We start from the raw sequence: 19,722 nt of genomic DNA, 5'->3' as shown, positions 1-19,722 counted from the left end.
TCTAGCCTTTTTAGCTTAGCCTGTTGGGCATGCACAGTAATCATTGGGGCTAGCCCTAATCTCTCATTTCCTTTGGCTTATAAAACCCTTCAACCCTCATTTCTTTTTCTCATCTTCCTTTTCTAGCTGCACTCCACAACTCCTTTGTTTTCTTCTCTTCTCCCACAAAACTTTATACACTTGTTTTGGGTGTAAAGAAAGGCAAAATAAGAAGGATGTTCTTTAGTTCTTCTTGATTGGGTGTGTGTCTATCTCAAAAATATTTGCTATAGTATAATCTTGGGGGATTGTTTGGCCAAGAAAGCCTAACGCATCGAGTTCTACTTCAGGTGACATGAATCAACTTTTAAGGACAACGTAATTTGCGTGATTCTATAGTTTGTGAGATCTTTCTAACTCTATCTATTTATGTTTTTCATTGCTAATTTTTTTAGGGTTTATATTGTTGAATCAAAACTTGTTTATTTAGCCATATTTTTCAACAACAGTTAGCCCTCCCAAGAAGATAAATAATATAACTATTAAATTAATTATAACATTATCATGGTAAACCTTGGTTCAACATTGGTCCACCTCAAAAACCTTGACCTCTCCACTTTTCAATTCTTTGAACAATCCAGGTTTCAAAACCATGCTAGGAGTAGGGTGCATGCTTGAGTCGAGAATGCCAAAGCACTAGTGAGGTTGGAGAAGATGAATACTAACAAAAAAAAGCCAGAGGCTAAAAATTTGAACATGTGTCCAATTCTATAGCCAATCCCAAGCTCTTGCCATGTCCCTATATTTTGCACAACATAACTAGAGAAATAAAAGGTGATTCGATAACCAAATTTAGCTTATTGCCCACAAAACTAATTTGTATAAGAGATTGGGCACATGTAACACCTCAGGAATCAAAAGATTGGAAGTAGAGATGGTGCCTATACTAAGAATAGACATAGTGGAGCCATCGACTCTGTGAATAGTAGGTGGTTCGCAAAATTGAAATTAGAAAGAAAAAAAGAAGGGACAAATATAGTGTCATGTAATAGCAATAGGCAAAGTTAAGAAGCTAAAAGGAAGACTTACTAGGCAAGATAGAGAGAGCAGGGCAAGATGATGTATTACCAGACCTAGTCAGAGCCTAAGTGATGATAATTTGGTCCTTCATAATCTTAAATTTTTACAAAAACAACACTCAATAGATTGCTAAGTGGTGTAAGACTAAAAAATGTTGTACAAAAGTGTAACCTTAATGCATGTGTAAGAGCAGAGTCTAAAGTCTTTATTCTTAAGTAAGTCAAATTCTAATGATAAATTGATATTTTGTCTAGTTTTGACTCTTGGTAAGTGGGGTGAAATGGTTTCATCGGGTTATGACAAAAAAATATTGGAGAATCAATCTCAAAGGCAATTGAAACAGTAAAACCAACTTAAACAAACCAAAGGGCTTTAAAAATATCGATTTTACGGAAGCTTCATTGCCAACTAAAGTGAGTTTAGCTACAATTTTTGCTTTCTAAGAAGCCAATGAGACGTCATATTATTCATATATGGCAATACCCTATTTGCAAGAGTGTAATGCCTTCAACAAGCTAGGGAAAGTCAATGCCTTTTTAATGGTAAGCATTACAAAGTGGTAGGAAAATCAATACAATATCTTATGATTTAAGCATGATGATCCACTACATGCGAGGATATAACCAACCCTCAGAAAGATGGGAATGCCAATGCATAAACCTTGCAAAGTGCCAAAGAAGCCAACGAACCCTTACCTCATTGCCATATGGTAATTCGCTATACGCAAGGATAAAACTTCTCCTCAAGAAAATAGTAAACCTATGCATCCTTTGAGTCGCTGTATGCATGAATTGTTGGAAAACACAGTTTTGCATCTCATACAAAAACACACAGCGAAAATAAATGGATCTACTTCATACATGTGAGATAACATGAAACATCAATATTTTAGAAACAAAGAATAGGAAAGCATACCTTGATGCAGTGAAATTAAAAAACAAACAAAAATTGAACTTGAGAAGACTTTCAATCTTCACCCCAATTCCACATATGCCCAAGATGTGTGATCTCTCAATCAGTTCTATACGTACTTGTCCAAGAGAATAAGAGAAAAGTCTCTTGAGAAATCTATATGTTTCTCTTTTTTAATCACACGTATATATTTTACTGCACTTGCAGTTATTTTATTTGATAACTCTTATTAAATAAATAATTGATTATCTAATTGGGTTAGCCTTTTAGGCTAGCCCAATTGGGCTTTAGTATGTGGCTTGGGTTGGGACCAAAAGAGATAAATAAAACTCTAACTCCAATGGATTTTGGGCTAATCTGTCAACTTTTGACAAGCTCAAAGTTACCAATAATTATATATATATATATATATATATTAGAAAAACCATTAATTATATTTAATACCACTATATAAAATATAATTACATTCTAGGTCTTATTAATAAATTATATCCCAAGACTTTATTATCTAAACATTTAGTTAGCTTGTTAAATATTATTACATAAATGATTAATAAATTAGTCATGAGTTAAATATATTCAAGATTTATAATGAATATATCTTTTATATATGTATATTTATAATTTTTTATAAATTTTATTAAGTGTTCGTGTATCTTACGATACACGATACGAAAAAATTAAAAATCGATTTACGATACGATTCACGTTTTGACAACTATGGGAGCAAGTGTGATATATATTTTTTTTACTTAATTTAATAATAATAATAATAATAATAAATTGTCCTACCTGTGAAGGGATCTAATAGAGACCAAAATATATATGGAGTAATGGCATTTTGGCCAAAAATGAATTAGGGTCCTAATGTTTATTGGAGAGAGAAAGGGTAAAAAAGGAATTGGGCATTCAAGTAGAGAAGGGCATATTTATCCCCTATCTAAATCTTCGTCTGTCAAGCCGATAGAGCTCTCTTTCTCTTGCCTCTGTACTGCCGCTGGGTTCTGCTGCTACTCGTTTCATATTCTACCTTTCATATATTATTACCAAAGCAAAGGTACTTTTTTTTTTTTTTTTTTTTAATGTTGTTTCTGTATTAGGATTTCTGTCTTAGTTTGATTCTTTTATTAACATTTCTTTGTTTTGTCTCTTCACCGTGTAAAGTGGTTTCATTTTATACAGAAATTTTAGCCCATATTGCTATTACTCTTTTTTTCCCTTCTTCTTCTTCTTCTATGTTTTTCTTTTCCAGCAATATAAGAAAAAGAATGGCTCTTTGAAAATTTCTCAGCAGGCTAACAGGGTACAGAATCTAGAAAGTGCTAGGGTTTTGGTTAAAATTTTTTTTTCTTTAATTTATTGGGTTTAAAAGAAGCTTCATTTATTTGAAAACCCTTATCCTCCATTTACTTTCATTCACAATTTTGTTGGACTTGGATTCATATCTGAGACTTGTGTTGGGATGGCAGGATTGGGCACATGGATTTGGATTTGGGAGATTGAAATCCAAATACCTTGTTTGGATAGTTTAAAAAGGATCGAAGATTTGGATTTGAAAAATCCGACAAGGGTTTTAAACCTTAAATCCTAGAATTTGAAATAACTTCTAAACCCATAAAATTTTAGAAATCCATTATACATACTTTTATATTGATAAGTTTGAAATTAAGGCATTTCAAATCCATCACTTTTAAATTCAAATCCAAATCTAAATTCAAGTATCCAAACACAACCTATATGAAAGAGGGTTGTCATTGATTCAGTGTTTTTCCCTGCTCAGATGGATAGGGAGAGGCTCATGAAAATGGCTGGTGCCGTTCGTACTGGTGGAAAAGGAAGCATGAGAAGGTTTGACAGTCTTTCTCATTTAATAAAATATGTTGAATTTTATTTTGTAGCTTAATCAACTAAAAAAAAAGTTTCTTTCTAGTAGTTTCTTTCTTACTAGAAAGAGCTGCTCATTTTATGAAAACAAATATTTATTCTTTCCTTTTTATTTGATTCAATACCAGCTATTTGTTATGGTGTTAATTAAGTCAGAGCTCATTGGCACAAATGTGGGATATGATTATATATGATTTAAACATTAACTTTTTCTGGAATGAAAACTATTCTATAATTTTTTTTAGATTGTAAACCACTAGGATTTAATTTGATAAACATTCAGAAGAGATTCTCCAAGCTTCATTCTTCTGATTCAAAATTTGATATCATAAAGATTAATCATGTTGTACTTTTATTCACAAAAACTACATAGTGTATTTGTTTGTTACTTTTGTTTAACGTGTCAAAGTTTAGTTGAGTTTGATGCGCCACTGTCTTGTGTGCTTTTGTACTTAGAAAAAAGAAGGCTATTCACAGAGCCACGACCACTGATGATAAAAGGCTTCAGAGTACCTTGAAGAGGATTGGGGTGAACGCTATCCCAGCTATTGAAGAAGTTAACATTTTCAAGGATGATGCAGTCATCCAGTTTATTAATCCCAAAGGTTAACTTCCTAACCTAAATATGGCTTTAGGATTGTGTAGCCTAAGCTTTTTATCCCACCGATGTTTTTGTAATTGATTTCCTATTTGGCAACCAATGACTAATAATTTTTATTATCTTGTATCCCAGTTCAAGCTTCCATTGCTGCCAACACTTGGGTAGTTAGCGGTTCTCCTCAAACAAAAAGTATTTTCTCATTCTCTTCTTCTACCATTTATATTTGCTAGAATGCTTGTCTGCATTTTTTTGGGTGGCTTTTTCTGTATCTTTATGTCTTTCAAGATGTGGTCTACATGAGTTGCTGAAATAGTATTTAAATGCTGTAATATTGCTGAGGTTCTTCTAACTTTATGCTTAGCATTCCCAGATTTTCATTCGTGTCATATAGTAAGCCTTAAATCAGATCTTTTAAAGGGGCATTGCACTTTTGCCACTGATTTTTCTCTGCTGCACATTATTTCTTTAATAATTTTCAGTGGAAAAGAGCTAAGACTTGAACTTGTGTTTCAGAATTGCAAGATATTCTCCCAGGGATCATCAACCAACTAGGTATGATGCTATTATGTTTATTTTCCTTACATTTAAATCATAATTTTTTTGTTCTAATAGTTCCATATTAGTATTTGTCAGCTACCTGTATTTTGAGACCCCAGTACAAACAAATTGCTTCTTTGGCTTGCTAACCTGAGGCTTTTTGTCTTACTAGTTAACTGATGTTAAATATTTCTCAAATGTGCCTTGAATATCTAATTGGTTTGTATATAGTAGACTAGTCAATCCAAATTTTCTGTTCATTTGGATTAGTAAGTTACGCATGCACCCATTGCCTGTGGTGGAAGTTTTGACATGATAATTTGGTAATTAGATGCTAGTTGCAATAGAGAAAAATATGAAACCAGGGCATTGACATCCACTACAAGAAGGAACAATTGCAACAGAGAAAAGCATGAAAAGCCAGGGCAGGAACTTTATTGTCTGTTATCCATTTCCAGTGAAGTCAAAATCCCCAAGATCCAATTTCATAATCTTCTTTCTGAATTTAAAAAATCAAAGATGGTGAATCCAAATGATAAAATCTTCAGCTTGACTCTCGATTTTTAAACAATGAGATTTTTTGGTTTTCATTTCAAAATCCTACAAGAAGTTGCTGGAGGATTTGTTCAAATGTGTGCAATGGCTTTCATGTGGGTTTGAATCAGGTTTGAATCCTGGCTTCAGTAAAAAACTACTCAAATCTGAATTTGACCTTTTTATGCAAGATTTATGTATGTATGCTCTTAAGGCTAAATGCTGCTATCTAGAGTTCAGAAGGTTTATTATGTAGAATTATAGCCTCATTTAAATTTGGTCCATTTCTGATCTCCTTGTTTGAATGCTACCTGAAATGCAAATCTTAAGGCTGTACAAAAGCAAATATTTAAGTGGTCTTTTTTTTTCCTACTTGACTCTGATCAAATGACATTATTTTTATTTGACTCTCTTTCCTGAGCTAGCAGATTACTTTCTTCTTTGTATGTTTGTCTAGCCCCCCTGAGAAACACACATGCTTGCACGCGCACAACATGCAACCCAAACCAGTAACATTTGAAAAAGGGAAAGAAATTCCCTTGCCCTAATGAATGAGAGAGAGAGGAAATGAAATATACATCTGGTTGGCCTAATTATTGATTTGCTTTTTTTCCTTGGGCGAAATATTTTATGTATTCCTTTGATTGTGAATTATCTTAACATACAATGTTTTTATGAGCCAAGAAAATGACCCTTGGAAAGTTCATGCGTGTAGTGTCCCCATCCCCCCCCCCCCCCCCCCCCAACATCTTTGCTTGAGAAGGTCCCAAACAATTCTGCCTGAAGGATTCATAGCCCACTTGTGGGCTGTTATTATTGAGCAAAGTAGTTTAAATATTATTTTGAGTGTCATTGATTGCAAGCTCTCTTTGATCTTTGTTGACCTCATTAGCTCTACCTCTGCTGATGTCAAACAGTGTGAACACAGAAAACTATATCAAATTCATGTTGTTGGAGCTTTTAAATGGGAAATGTCATAATCTATGCTTATGTGATTCAAATGAAGAGTATTAACAGCTTAAGTAAGAGTAATATAAAATAAATATTCCAGTGCTGATCTTTGATTGATTGATTATGGAAATGAGGCTATTTTAACCCAAGGAGTTATATTAATTTTATTAGATTATATGGCTGCGGGACATTATTTAGCTGGAAATTACTTTTTCCTAGTAGTCTTGACAGAAACTAATTCTATGGGCGTTCTGGAAATGAATTTGTTGTGTTTTGTTATCTCAATCCAGTTGACTAACTTGCACTGACATATACGGTTTCAATTTTTAGGGCCAGATAACTTGGACAACCTAAGGAAGCTTGCGGAGCAGTTTCAGAAGCAGCAACCACCTGCTGGTGCACAAGCAACACAAGAAGAAGACGATGATGAAGTCCCGGAGCTTGTTGCTGGTGAAACCTTTGAAACTGCTGCAGAAGATAGTCATACTCATACTTCTTAGACTGGTTGTATGAATGGTTTCCAATACCAATTTTAGTACTTTGCTGGGCATTTCTTTCCCCTTATGGCCTTCAGCTCTTGTGATAGTCTCTTTTCCTGATGTTTTACTGAATCCAGTGAAAGAATTGTAGCTTGTATGAGACCTATAAATGTTGTTAAAAGCGTGCCTAAGGTGCACCTAAGCTCAAAGCTCAAAGCCCCAACCTCTCAACACTTCTCTAGGCCCAAAAAAAGCTCATTTAATGAAGCACACTTTTTTGGAGCTTTTTGAAGTACAAAGCGCACTAAGACACGCTTTTTTTTAATATTATTTTATTGTTAAAAGAGATTTGGATTATCAAAATTAATTGCTTGATCAAAATGGCATAGACCAATGATTTACCACAATTATCCTTAGGGTGTTGTGTTACACTATTTTTATTTACATCATAAGATACAAACAAGGTTAACTTGCAATTCTTGTTCTTTTGATCTTTGACTTTAAGATATATGTTGATTAAATTCTATAAGGATGTAATGTAAAACTCAAATTTTACACTCCAATGTCAATATGCCATAATATCATCGCACATATTAAAGAATAGACACAATTATATCCAATCAATTTTAATATTCATATGCAAATATAACTCAACATAGTTTATTGAGATGTTATTTAGTGCGGTAAAATGTATTTAGTTTGAGATTAAATTCAATAAGGACATGTTATATTAGCCAATAAGGACATGCTATATCAGCCAATATAGACTTGCCCCCTTAGATAGAACATACGAAGGGTATTGTAAGGCACTTGGAAGTTTTGATAATATTTGTTGTTTAGTATAGTATTATCAGTACTTACAAAATCATCAACATCATGCATGGCTAAAAGCTTCACATGAACCTTCTGTAAAGCTAGGTCAAGATGTTCATATTTCTTTACTCGATATATCATGTATAATATGATTCTTGGCCTTAATTTTCCATCTTTCTAAAATATAATGCGGGGGAAGTAAGTCCACAAGAGATTTTTTCACAAAAACAATAAGTATGTGACTACAAAGAATTCCAACAAATTCAAACATATAGCATGTACAAATAACCTTTTTTTCTTAGAAATTTCAACACTTCATAAATTGGACTTTTTTCCTATGAGGTACCACTTTATATATTTTCTTTCCTCCTTCACGATATTTGGATGCCTTGTTTTTTTGTCTACAAAATACTTCTTGGAATTTCATAAACATCTTTCTTGTATAAATTTTTGTTGCCTCTCCTTCCATCTTGTAACATGTTTTCAAAATTGGCATTGTAGTTTTTTGTCTTTACATCTTGCTATTTCTCTTTCAGATAATGCGCATTTAAGGCTTTTTCATATTGATGCAAAGTCACTTATCATTGTACTTGAATGAGCATCTAAACATGATAGATTGGTGATGGTGGTTAACCCCAATAAAAGGAACAAAAGGCATCCCATAGCAATTTGTTAAGTAAGTAGCATCAAAAGTAACGATATCTCCAAAATGTTCGTATGCAATTCTTGACCTAGCATTTGCCAAAAAACAATTTCTCATGCTCCCATGTTCATCAACTTGAATTGCATATAAAAAACTTGGATTTTTTAATTGACACTCAGTAAAATGGCTATACATTCTTAGAGCATCCACAGCAGTGGAGCTAAATTTTTAGCAATTTAGCTTCACTAAAAGTTACTTTATCTATTTTACCTACACACATGCTGCAGCAGTGGATCTATTTTAGCTTTCAACATAATAAAATAATATAAACATCACAATAAAATATTATATCTACTACAATAAAATAATATATTCCACTACCAAAAAAATATTACACCACCAACCTCAATCACCTCTACCGTCAACCACAGGCACAACCACCACCACCACCACCACCATCACCACCGGCGGCAGTCCACAGCAAACAAAAAAAAAAAAAAAAAAAAAAAAAAAAAAAAAAAAAAGAAGAAAGAAACCCACAATGAGCACAAGCCCACTGCCACAAACACAAATACAAGTCCACTTGCCCACAACAGATCGGAAAACACCACCACCACCACCACTACCGGCAGTCCACAGCAAAAAAAAAAAAAAAAAAAAAAAAAAAAAACCCACAACGAGTACAAAAAAACAAAACCCACATCAGAGCTAGCAGTCCCGGTCCATAGTACCGACTCCAACGGTCATGATCCAGGGTGCCACGTTGGCCAATGAGGCTCTGGTAGGCCCACTGTTTCCGGCAGAGCAAGAAGAGACGAAAATGCCCTTCTCAACCGCCGTGGAAGCTCCGATTGCGATGGTGTCTCTGTAATACGGAGCTTACCCACCGCCGAGAGAGAGCGAAAGCACGTCCACGCCGTCGCTTATGGCTTGATCCATACCCGCAAGAATATCGGATCCGAAGCACGTCCACGTCCTGATCCATACCCGCAAGAATATCGGATCCGAAGCACGTCCACGTCCACGCCGGCGAGCTGAGGGATGAGAGAGGCCGGCCACGCCGTCATTATCGAGCTGAGGGATGAGGGAGGCCGGCGAGCTGAGGGATGAGAGAGGCCGGCGAGCTAGAGATGGGTGAGGGAGATGAGTGTTTGTTTGATGATTGAGGGAGATGAGAGTGCACGGTGAAGGAATGAAATAAAGGGATGAAAAAAAAAAAAAGATTAGTTTGATTATTTTATTCGGTAGTGGGAGTAAAAAATTATTTTTTTTGTTTAGATGAGTGCTACAGTGCACATCTATAGATAGATGTGCACTGTAGCAAATAAGCTAAATTTTTTACCTTTGGCTCCACTGCTGCAGGTCCTTTTTGCTATATTGGTGGAGCTAAAATAGCATTATAGCTTTTTAGCTCCACTGCTGCAAATGCTCTTAGTGCATCTCCATCTTGAAGTAACTTTCTTCTTTTATTACCCAAATACTTTTGAATATCAATTGCAACACAACCAACATTATAGTCACCATTAGATTCTTTACTCAACACTGACATTATTTTCCTTGTAGGTACACCTAACTCATTGAGTATATCTATAAGATTTTTTTTGGCACATGATATCACTCTATGTCCACGAAGCAAACTTGTACTTTTAGGAGGAAGATGAAGTTCATGATTATGATTGTCCACAAACTTATTTGCAATCCATGTTTCTTTTTTTTTCTTTTTTTCTTTAAACTCATCATTGCTTTGCATCCCACTCTAGTTTTTGCATGTTGTGGACCTTTTCTTTCTTTATCTTAACAACTTTGTTGACAAAACCCTTCCCTCCAACAAACATATTCCACTCCAACCAATGATTTATCTTCTTTAAATAACCATTTATGATTTATTCAAATGCTAAAACCCTTTCACCTTGCATATGCATTATAACATGCATGAGCATCTTTTGAGTCATTGAATACCATATCAAGACATGGTTCCGAAGGCCATTTAGATGCAAAAGATTGATTCAAATCATTCTTAGGCAAACCTAGATCGTCTTGATCTTCTACTATTTCCGGCTCAACATACACTATGTCTTCTACCAAATCATCACAAAGAGAGATTATTTTAGGTTCTTCATTGTTCACACTCATATTTGCAATTCGAGTAAATATTTATTTTCAATAGAACCTAGAAAAAACAAAAGAGAAGAAAAATTCATAAGAACAATTGAAGAGACGTTCAAGATTTATTCAATTACAAAACCAAAATCTAAAACATAATAAACTTCCCCAATTTCTCAAACCAGTTTTATTACAAAACCAAAATGTAATTAGAAACTCTTACTTTTAGGCTCATAATAAAATTATCAAAGAAAAAAGAAAAGTAATTTACCTGATAAACTGTAGAATACTTGCTCTAACAATTAATGGATAAAACTCAAAAACACGAGACACAAATGGAAAAACAATAAACCATATAGGAGGCATTATTTAATGTACATATTAAAACTGACTTGGTCCCTTACAAATTGATTAATGCTACTAGACACTTAATTGTTCCTGATTCATTTGTTATTTTACATGACTGTAACTGATTCTTATTTCTTGGTACAAACTGATACTAATTGAATTACATCATTAAGCCTATTCAATTACACATTGGAACTTCAAATTGATGCTACTGGACACTTAATTGCTGCTGATGCATTTATTATTGCATCAGATACTTTCTATGTTAAAGAGACAAATAACAAAAAGAGAATAAAATTAAATTAAAAAAAAAAAATTCTATGTTAACAGCAACTAAAATTCAGATTCGTTTCTATGTTAACAGCAACAAAAAAATTCAGAATGGCAAAATTTTATGTTACTGTGCAAAACCCATATCTATCAATATTTCAATATAGCAATACCCATACCATCAAGATATCAAAATATAGCAAAGCTCATACCAAATCAATCAAAATATAGCAAAACCCATCAATATGGAGAAAAAGAACAAATCACCTAGTAAACAAACCTTGAAGTCACTTATTAAGGTTTCAATGTTTCAACGACTTTGGCAAATTGATGTGGTGGAGGATGGAGGTTCGGCGAGGTAATGTGGCAGCAAACGGAGGTCCGGCACGGTAATGCGGTGGCAAACAAAGTTCCGCCAAGGTTTGTGGTAGGAGACAAAGGAGCTGAGGAGGGAGATGAGATCTTAGGGACTCTTCACATTTGGTCTTAAAACATGAAGCAGAGTTTTTTTTAGATGTTATTAGGTGTGTTAGGATGTATTGACTTTAAAATGAATTTAAGTAAAAGTCTGATGTGGCATGTATTAGCTGGCACAAACCAAAAGGTTTACACCCTGTCCTTATTGAATTTAATTTTACATGAGAATCTCTTATCGGATGTTGTGAAATATGAGTTTTACACCCCATCTTTACCTAATTCGGACTCTTGAACCATATACATCATTTGATCATAACTATCATGATAAAGCACATGAGAATTATACATTATGATATTGACCGTTGATCAATTTACTACATAAAAATTTTAAGAATTGAAATAATTTAGGAAAAATTTGAACTTCCAAACATTATACATTATACAATTATACTTACCTACTAGGTAAAATATACAAACTTTGAGATTTCACAACAGAAGACAAACAACCTTATGAGATTTCCACTCTGACCAACTTCAAAGAAGAATTCTGTTAAAAAAAAAAAAAAAAAAAAAAAAAAAAACAAAACAAGCTTCAAAGAAGAATTATTTCACCCATCTAGAAAATTAGCAATGCCTCAGGAGCGATCTTAACTATTTTGTATAACCTAAGGAATGTTAGATCTCGATATAACTGTTTAAGTAACACCTGAAAAAAGATAACCCAATTTTGACCCAATATTATACTTTATATCAACCTTGAGACCATTTCTTTCGTTGCCTACATTCTACAATTCGACTATAATTTCATTTCCATTGAATGTGCAGTGCCTTTTAAGTTTTATCCTATCACTGACAATTCAAGAGTCATATATAAGTTCCACGATTTTTGCCTCAACCAACTAAAAATATACGCTTAAATCAAAAAATTGTTGCTTTCCCTATTTTACCAGGCACTTCATGGGTAGATCCAATGAAGGGTAGCCTATAAAGAACCTTGATTTTAAGAGGGGGGACGTCTTACAATGAAATAAACAGGTCCCTCGTAACCCCCCACTTGAAGTACCCCAGTTTACAAAAGTTTCTATGGCCTAAAGAGATCAAAACGCTGAAATGAACTTCTGAATCTTTGCCTGGGCTCGCTCCTTCTCTTCTGGTCCATCCAGATCACCAATATTGTCATGATATTCCTGTGATCCACAAAAGGATGCAAAGGTCGTAAATAAGTTGTGAGGGTATTGAACATGATTGAGTAATTGTTATGGAAAGGCCCAGAGAACCCAGGGACCAAATTTTGGCATATATTAACATAATTTTGAAAGCTTCACATCCATTAAAGTTTCAACCAGCACCCATAAAAACAAAGTTTAAGACATTTCCATATACCAATTTTCCAGTGCCATGGCAAGGATGAGGATATGAATGAGACCGCACAGACACATTCAGAAATCTTGGTCTGAACTGGTCTTAAGGAAATGTGGACTTTTATGTGTGCACAACTCCAAAATTCCTCAATTAAATTTATAAACATGACTGTTTCAAAGTATATAAAAAGCATACTAGAAACAACAAAACAAATTATGTGAAAATTTTCACTTAATCAAGATTAGACACTTTATGACACAGTTGGGAGTATAAACAGCCTGAAAACATATACCTGAAGTATGTCCTTAACGTCCTTGTTAGTAAGCTTTTGCTGCTTGAGTAGTAGTTCAATTCTTGCTCTCATATAGGGATGCCTGCACATAAATAAACTCAAGTTATGGAATGCAGACCAGAACCAGAAAGGCTACAATAAAGCTCTACATAAACATATCTAAAAATTCAAATGCAAAAGCTTACTCAGAGCACCAAATATGACCCAGAATTACAGCAATCAGCTGCAGGATCACAGGTAAAGAGGTTAAACCCAACACGACAACGGAAAACTTGAAAGCAATAAGTAATACAAATCCAGCTCTCCTAGGTCAAAGAAGAAAAAAATTACCTATAGCATTTCATGAGCAATAGTGTTTCTTTGGAGGCACAAACATTATGCTAACATAGGATTAAATTTACATTAAGAGAGTTAGGTTTCATTCTCTAATTTTTAAAATTAAAAAGTTCCCTTCCCAGCTACTATTATAAGTAAACCCCCAGAGTTCCTGCTACATAAAGGTGACAGGTACTACTTTCACAACAAGAGGCTGGTGGTAAGCCCAGCTGTCAATTTTTTGCTCTGTTTATATTTGAGATTATATACTCCAAATCCAAGAGTGTTGAGGATACTCCATCAAGATTGTTTAACCAGCCAACTTATTTCCATGTGCTTCAAAAACCACCTTTCTGAATTGGTAAAGCAACATTTCACATAAAAGTAGAGACTGCCATTAAACAAAGGAGAAAAACAATCTATACTACTGGTTAAAATTCCTTTCAGCCAAAGATTAATTCCCTTCCCATAATGCAAGGGCAAGCAATTTTACTATTTTCACATGCAAAACAAAAGTAGCTGGTCCTTTAGATCCATTTCCGCTCAAAAGTATAATTTTCCAAACTGCTTCCCTTCTACTTTATTTTTTCACCAAACACTTTTGACCAAGAGATCTGGTACAGGCTCCCAGAACTACAAGAGCTCTTTAAAAGCCGGAATGAACCGGTTATTCCCAATTACTTTACTCGACATAGAGAATTAACACAATTGTTCTGGGTCTATCATATAACAGAATCAACCCTCCTCTAAGACTATTAGCTTTATCAGAAGCCTACTAAGTGTGATCCAGACGACAGCTTGATAAGATTGGAAACTCTAATCGATCAAAATGCTGCGTTGTAGCATTAGAACAGCAACATAGAAAAGTCCAGGGCCCTCCGATTTTGCACCATCTTTTTTCTGGTTTTACAAATCTACAATTATAAACATAACCAGCCCTAGCCTCTGAAACTTCTCTTTTATCACATATAACCTCCATTACTTTCCTGGATCAGCTGCATTAAGAAAAGGAATTCATGTAGCCTATCTAATTTGTCGGAATAATATTTATATGAGATTATGAGTTAACAGTTAAGTAATCTGCATGAGGATTGTAAATTACTGATTCTCCCAAAAGCTTAAGCTATTAGGTGATGAAGGATCTAATCACATAATTCTAACAGTCCCCCTCACGCATGGTCTCAAACTAACTTTTAATAGGTGAGACCCAACAACACGTGGGATTTTAAATGGGAGGTAAAGTGGAGGAAAAAGGAATCGAACTCAAGACCTCTTGCTATGATACCATGTTAATTACCGATTCTCTCAAAAGCTTAAGCTTAAGCTATTAGAAGATGGTGAATTTAGTCATTTAACCACATAATTCTAACAAGGACATCCAATTCATCTTGGAAATTCTAAATCAGGCCAAACTGACTTTTCTCCTTATCTTGACAGCCCATCCATGGGATTCACAACATAGATTTAATGATTGAAATATCCCAAATTCTTCACCCAACATAACTGCAATTTTGTCATAGAAAAAGGTCTCAGATTTTTCATTTGGACAAAAGGAACCTAATTCAGATATTTGAATTAACTGCCTTTAATATTATTATTTGAACGAAGTGTGCCTTATGTTTTCTCCTCAATTATCTGGTAGTGATTAAGGTATACCACAAAATAATAATGTGCACCAAATATTTAGCTGAATCTGTCCAAAAAACCAATTTTGATAGCAAAAACAGATAGGTCATCGCAATAAAACTCTAACCTGAAGAGTGTAAAGCCCAGATTCTAGCTTCCGGTTGTACTTCTCCTCTTCATCCATCTGCAAAATATAAGAAAAATAGATCTCAAATCGTTTTTAAAATGAATTTGTTTCAAAGTGGTATATAATAATGAGAAACAAAAAAGAGAGTAAATAACCTCCAAGTCATCGAGTTCAAGATGATTTAGCCGTTCGGTCTCTGTTTTGACTCTATCAGAATATCTGTGAAAATTCACGATTCTTCAAATGAGAATATAAGCCTTTAAATGCTCACTCCTCCCGATATTATTTTTCTTCATTATTTTTTCTGGGGTAAATACATTTTCTCAATTAGAAGTTGGAGTAAGTTTCAATCAGTTCAATAAACTTTTAATTTAAGCTTCATGTTCATTAATCTTTCTCATTATAATGTTTTCAGCTGAAAACATTTTTTGACAGAAAACATTTCACATTGAAACAAATGGAACCTATAATGGGTTACATGACGAGAATTTTGCCATTCCAAAGAGGTGTTTAAAACCAACAGAAAATCATTCAATAGTTGAAGAAATAGACAAAAAAATTAAGCAACCCACCTCATATAAAGCTCCATAAGTCGGTCTATTTTTTCACATTCATTTTCAACAAATTTACTCAACAATCTTTCCCTTCTAGAACCCCTCAAAATTCCACCTGGAATTGAAATATAGAGAAAGGTCAGAGGACATCTGTCATTGATTTAAAAGAATGCTATTGGCTTATAAGAAGATGCATATGAATGGTAGGATCCTATATATGCATATGTTTCAGTACAGTGAGCTTATGCAGAGCCCATAAAAAAACTGCAAATCCAAGAACAAGAATCCAAAAAGTGGTGCAACCCATGAAAACATGTGTACAAGAGAAACTCTAACCAATTAGGATCTCAACACCACAAATCAATGGCACCCAGAAACCAAAGGAGACAAATAGAATCAAAACTAGGATATAATGACACTCACAAAACCAATGATCCTAAAAACACCAAATTTAATTTATGCACAGAAAGTTACATACCCTGAAACCTAAGTTCATTTAATATACATATGTGATGAGATACATAAGCAGTGACTCTTATAGTAGCCGCTTGTATTGACAAAGTTATATAAAATTAGCATATACACTTTGTTGTAAGTCAGTGAAGGGTTGGGGTTTTGAAGTTGGAGGGTACCATGATTCCTTAATGTTTAATAATGCCATGTCTCTTCCTTGAAAAATTATTTGGAGATTGAAGGTACCTCTTAGAGAGGCATTATCATTTTAGATTGGTGTTATATGCGTAAATGTAGTGGGGAGTTTGTAGACAATTTACTTCTTTGTTTCCCTATAGCTAATGAGTTGTGGACTATGGTACTTGGTCTGTTTGGTGTTCAAAGGGTTAGGCCGTGGAGGGGTCTGGATATGCTAGCTTCTTGGCAGGGTCAGTTTGGTTGCCATTGGAACAAAGACATTTGGAAAGTAGTGCCACATTGTTTAATGAGGTGTCTTTGATGGCAGGAAAGGAATGCTAGAAGTTTTGAGGGATGTGAATGGTCTATTCTCAATCTTAAGTTGTTTTTCTTTCAATCTTTGTTTGATTGAACTCTAACTTTGAGATCATTTTCTTTTACTTCTCTTGTAGATCTATTTGATAATTGTAGCTTGAGATCTTGATTGTGATGTACCCATAGTATACCCTATGTACTTGGGCTATTTTTTCATTGATAAAGTTATGTTACTTATCAAAAAAATAAATAAAATTAGCACATCAAATTTCTTCTTCTTCATAGATGTATACAACTCAGAGCCAGACAGAATTAAATCCATGTCTTTACCCTCCACTCCTTAATTATAGGGGGGAGGAGATATACAACTTCACTTCCTACTTACCAAATAATGAAGCAATAAGTGACACGATTCGCTCTTCTAACTCCTCTTGGTAGCGCTCTTTCTTGTTTTTCTTATTCACAGGAATCTAAACAATAGAAGACACAACATGTCAGTGTTATGATGTAATGAAAATGTGAGTACTAAATCACAGGTAAAAAAAAGAAAGCATAAACAAAGTAAAAATGGTACAGATTGCAGATCTACTACATTACAGGGAAAAAAAAAAAATTCCCTGAAGAATCCCAGTGTTTCACCTCTCTTTCTAACATATAACAGCCAGAAAAAATCCCATGTATAAGAACCCCAGTAGTATGTACTTCTGACATACAGATACAATCAAACAAAGAACCAACACAACAACCAGCAAAACAGTAGTTTAGTTCTAACAGAAAACAACCTGCCTGGAAATCCAATAAATTGCCTCTTCTTCTTTTTTCTTTTTTTCTTTTTTTTTTTCAATTGGTAAGCTATTCGTCTTGAACCCACAACTTTACCACCCATCCCATTATTATGGAAGGAGGACATATCATTTGAGTTACAACTCCTTGACGAGATTTAACAAAAATCAACCCAAAAAACAAAAGCCTTCCCACATAGCAAACTTGCACTCTCATAAACTTCTGTTTTTCTATACTAAACCAAGTACCTTCATTTCAAAAATATGATTACAAATCAAATGCACATATCTAAACCGATACAACTATGTTGGAATCCTATGTTTTTGAATTTATTGAAATGTGATTGACTAGATATATACAAAAGCCTTCCTACATATCAAACTTCAGAGATGTAATTACAATTCACAAATGCTCAAATTATATTCCAAACTACGAAAATGTGAGTGAGTGAGTGACTCTTACCTTACCCATAAATGCAGCAAAGGCAGTCTTCAATCCCAACACATCAACGAAACGCTCACAAGCCGGAGGATACTTGGTCATAGCGAAATCAAGTGCCCGAATAGCCGAGCTATAAGCCGACTTCTTTTGCTTCATAATAATGATCATCAACTCCACACCTTCGGCCTTCACAAACCTCTCCTTGTTCTCCAACGGCATCAACAGGCAACACAAACAATCAAACAAGTTCTCCACCATTTCCTCCTCATCCAAACTCTTCGGATCCTTCGACTTGTACATCGCCACGGCCTGAAGCACCACATCCACGCCGTTCATCTGCCCTACCCTCCTCTGATTCGCCGCACTATTCTGCAACAAAATCGCCAGAATCTCCGACGCGTACTGCTTGTTACTATCAAACTCCCTCACCTTTATCTTCCCTAGCAACCACTTCAACAACTTCGTCCTCTCGCACACCATCTCCGCCACCGCAGGCTTCACCTCCACCAGATTCTCCACCGTCGTGAGCGTGCTATACACCGCGGCCATCTCATCGGGATCGGAATCGTTCAACCGCTGCAGATTCTGAACAAGCAGCTCGAGCACATTGTTCTCCACCAGCGCGTCAACCAAAACCCTAGCCGGCTCATCACTCTCCTCATCGTCCTCAAACACATCAGGATCCGTCAGATCCTGAAGCAACTGAACCACATCGACCGCGATATCGGTGTTATCGTGAGCAAGGAGGTTCAAAATCGAAGGAATCGCATTGAGATGGACGAGATCCGGATATAGCTCGGGAGCTCCGGCGATGATGCTGAGCTTGTGGAGGTCGTCGTGGAGGTCGATTTCGGAGTCGGCGAATCGGTCGGGCTGGTTAGGGTATTTGAGGCGAGCTTCGATGTTGTCCTTGAGCTTTCGCTCGAAGGAGAGGACGAGTTTCTTTAGGGTTTTGAGGTCGACCACTTCGACTGCGTTCTTGTTTTGGGATTGGGATTTCTCTAAGGCTTCCAAGAGAGAGAGATCCACTTCAACTTTCTGGCTCTTGCCGCCGTTGGCAAATACGGCGTCGTTTTCGTACTCCTCGCCGTTGTTGTCGTCTTCGTCGTAATAATCTCGTCTGCGTTTCGTTGACATTTTTTTCGGTTCAGTTCGGTTCTGTTCCTCTGAGCTTTACAACTAGCTAGAGTAGCTATTTTCCACTTCCAGGACGAGGAGGAGTATTACTTACTTTTTAGAAATCCTTCTTTCAGTTCACGTTTTTTTTTTTTTTTTTTTTAAAAGTTAAAAACGGTATTTGATATCACGATTTTAGTGTCCACACTGACACCACACGGTCTAATATTAGTAGATTTGAACTGGGGATTTTCTACTTCTACGGCAGCGTCATGTCATTCTGCGTTTCGACTTTGGAGGCCTGCTTCCGACCGCTTGTGCCCTATCACTGGTTTTTTATTTTTTCCTAATTTTAATTATCGGATTATAAATATAAAGGATAATGTGTTACCCAACTTTTTTTTTTTTTTTTTTTGGGTTGAAAGAAGTGAAATTTTTTTTAACTATTTAGAAGCTCGTTGCGTTATAGGTTTTATCATTAATCTTATATAATATATATATATATATATATATATATTATCTAAATAAACAATAACAAAATAAATGAATAATTATTATAATAACAAAATGGACAAATTATATTTGTATAATAACTATCAAATATAAAATG

The 19,722-nt window shown here is 35.0% G+C and overlaps 2 protein-coding genes across 4 annotated transcripts; one reads left to right on the top strand and one right to left on the bottom strand.

Moving 5' to 3' along the window:
• Window positions 1-2,865: 2,865 nt before the first annotated feature.
• Window positions 2,866-7,338, top strand: LOC126713998 (nascent polypeptide-associated complex subunit beta-like). Its single transcript, XM_050413984.1, has 6 exons — window positions 2,866-3,028; window positions 3,752-3,819; window positions 4,312-4,460; window positions 4,589-4,645; window positions 4,970-5,008; window positions 6,809-7,338. Exons 2-6 carry the CDS (start codon window positions 3,752-3,754, stop codon window positions 6,976-6,978), a joined length of 483 nt encoding a protein of 160 aa, XP_050269941.1. The 5' UTR covers window positions 2,866-3,028; the 3' UTR covers window positions 6,979-7,338.
• A 4,938-nt stretch (window positions 7,339-12,276) lies between these two features.
• LOC126713997 (uncharacterized) lies at window positions 12,277-19,456 on the bottom strand. Of its 3 annotated transcripts, XM_050413981.1 has the most exons (8): window positions 18,018-19,454; window positions 17,158-17,242; window positions 15,846-15,942; window positions 15,429-15,492; window positions 15,274-15,330; window positions 13,391-13,428; window positions 13,206-13,287; window positions 12,277-12,738 (listed from the first exon to the last, which is right to left on the bottom strand). In XM_050413981.1, exons 1-8 carry the CDS (start codon window positions 19,131-19,133, stop codon window positions 12,649-12,651), a joined length of 1,629 nt encoding a protein of 542 aa, XP_050269938.1. In that variant the 5' UTR covers window positions 19,134-19,454; the 3' UTR covers window positions 12,277-12,648. The 3 variants fall into 3 exon arrangements, with proteins under 3 accessions (XP_050269938.1, XP_050269939.1, XP_050269940.1); XM_050413982.1 differs by lacking the exons at window positions 12,277-12,738; window positions 13,206-13,287; window positions 13,391-13,428 and adding an exon at window positions 13,895-14,515 and having other exon boundaries at window positions 18,018-19,456; XM_050413983.1 differs by lacking the exons at window positions 12,277-12,738; window positions 13,206-13,287; window positions 13,391-13,428; window positions 15,274-15,330 and having other exon boundaries at window positions 15,429-15,577; window positions 18,018-19,456.
• Between the last annotated feature and the right edge of the window lie 266 nt (window positions 19,457-19,722).

The sequence above is a fragment of the Quercus robur genome, chromosome 2 (assembly GCF_932294415.1).
Source record: "Quercus robur chromosome 2, dhQueRobu3.1, whole genome shotgun sequence".
NCBI lineage: Eukaryota > Viridiplantae > Streptophyta > Magnoliopsida > Fagales > Fagaceae > Quercus > Quercus robur.
The sequence above is the reverse complement of the archived record's forward strand: the minus strand, read 5'-3'. Positions and strand labels throughout refer to the sequence as shown.

Excerpts from the sequence above, each read along its gene's own strand:
- LOC126713997 (XM_050413981.1), bottom strand. The coding sequence starts at position 19,133 with ATGTCAACGAAACGCAGACGAGATTATTACGACGAAGACGACAACAAC. Across the intron at positions 15,493-15,845 it reads CTTATGGAGCTTTATATGAG|ATATTCTGATAGAGTCAAAA; the intron begins GTGGGTTGCTTA and ends GAATTTTCACAG. Across the intron at positions 12,739-13,205 it reads ACGTTAAGGACATACTTCAG|GAATATCATGACAATATTGG; the intron begins GTATATGTTTTC and ends TGTGGATCACAG.
- LOC126713998 (XM_050413984.1), top strand. The coding sequence starts at position 3,752 with ATGGATAGGGAGAGGCTCATGAAAATGGCTGGTGCCGTTCGTACTGGT. Across the intron at positions 4,461-4,588 it reads CCAGTTTATTAATCCCAAAG|TTCAAGCTTCCATTGCTGCC; the intron begins GTTAACTTCCTA and ends CTTGTATCCCAG. Across the intron at positions 4,646-4,969 it reads CGGTTCTCCTCAAACAAAAA|AATTGCAAGATATTCTCCCA; the intron begins GTATTTTCTCAT and ends CTTGTGTTTCAG.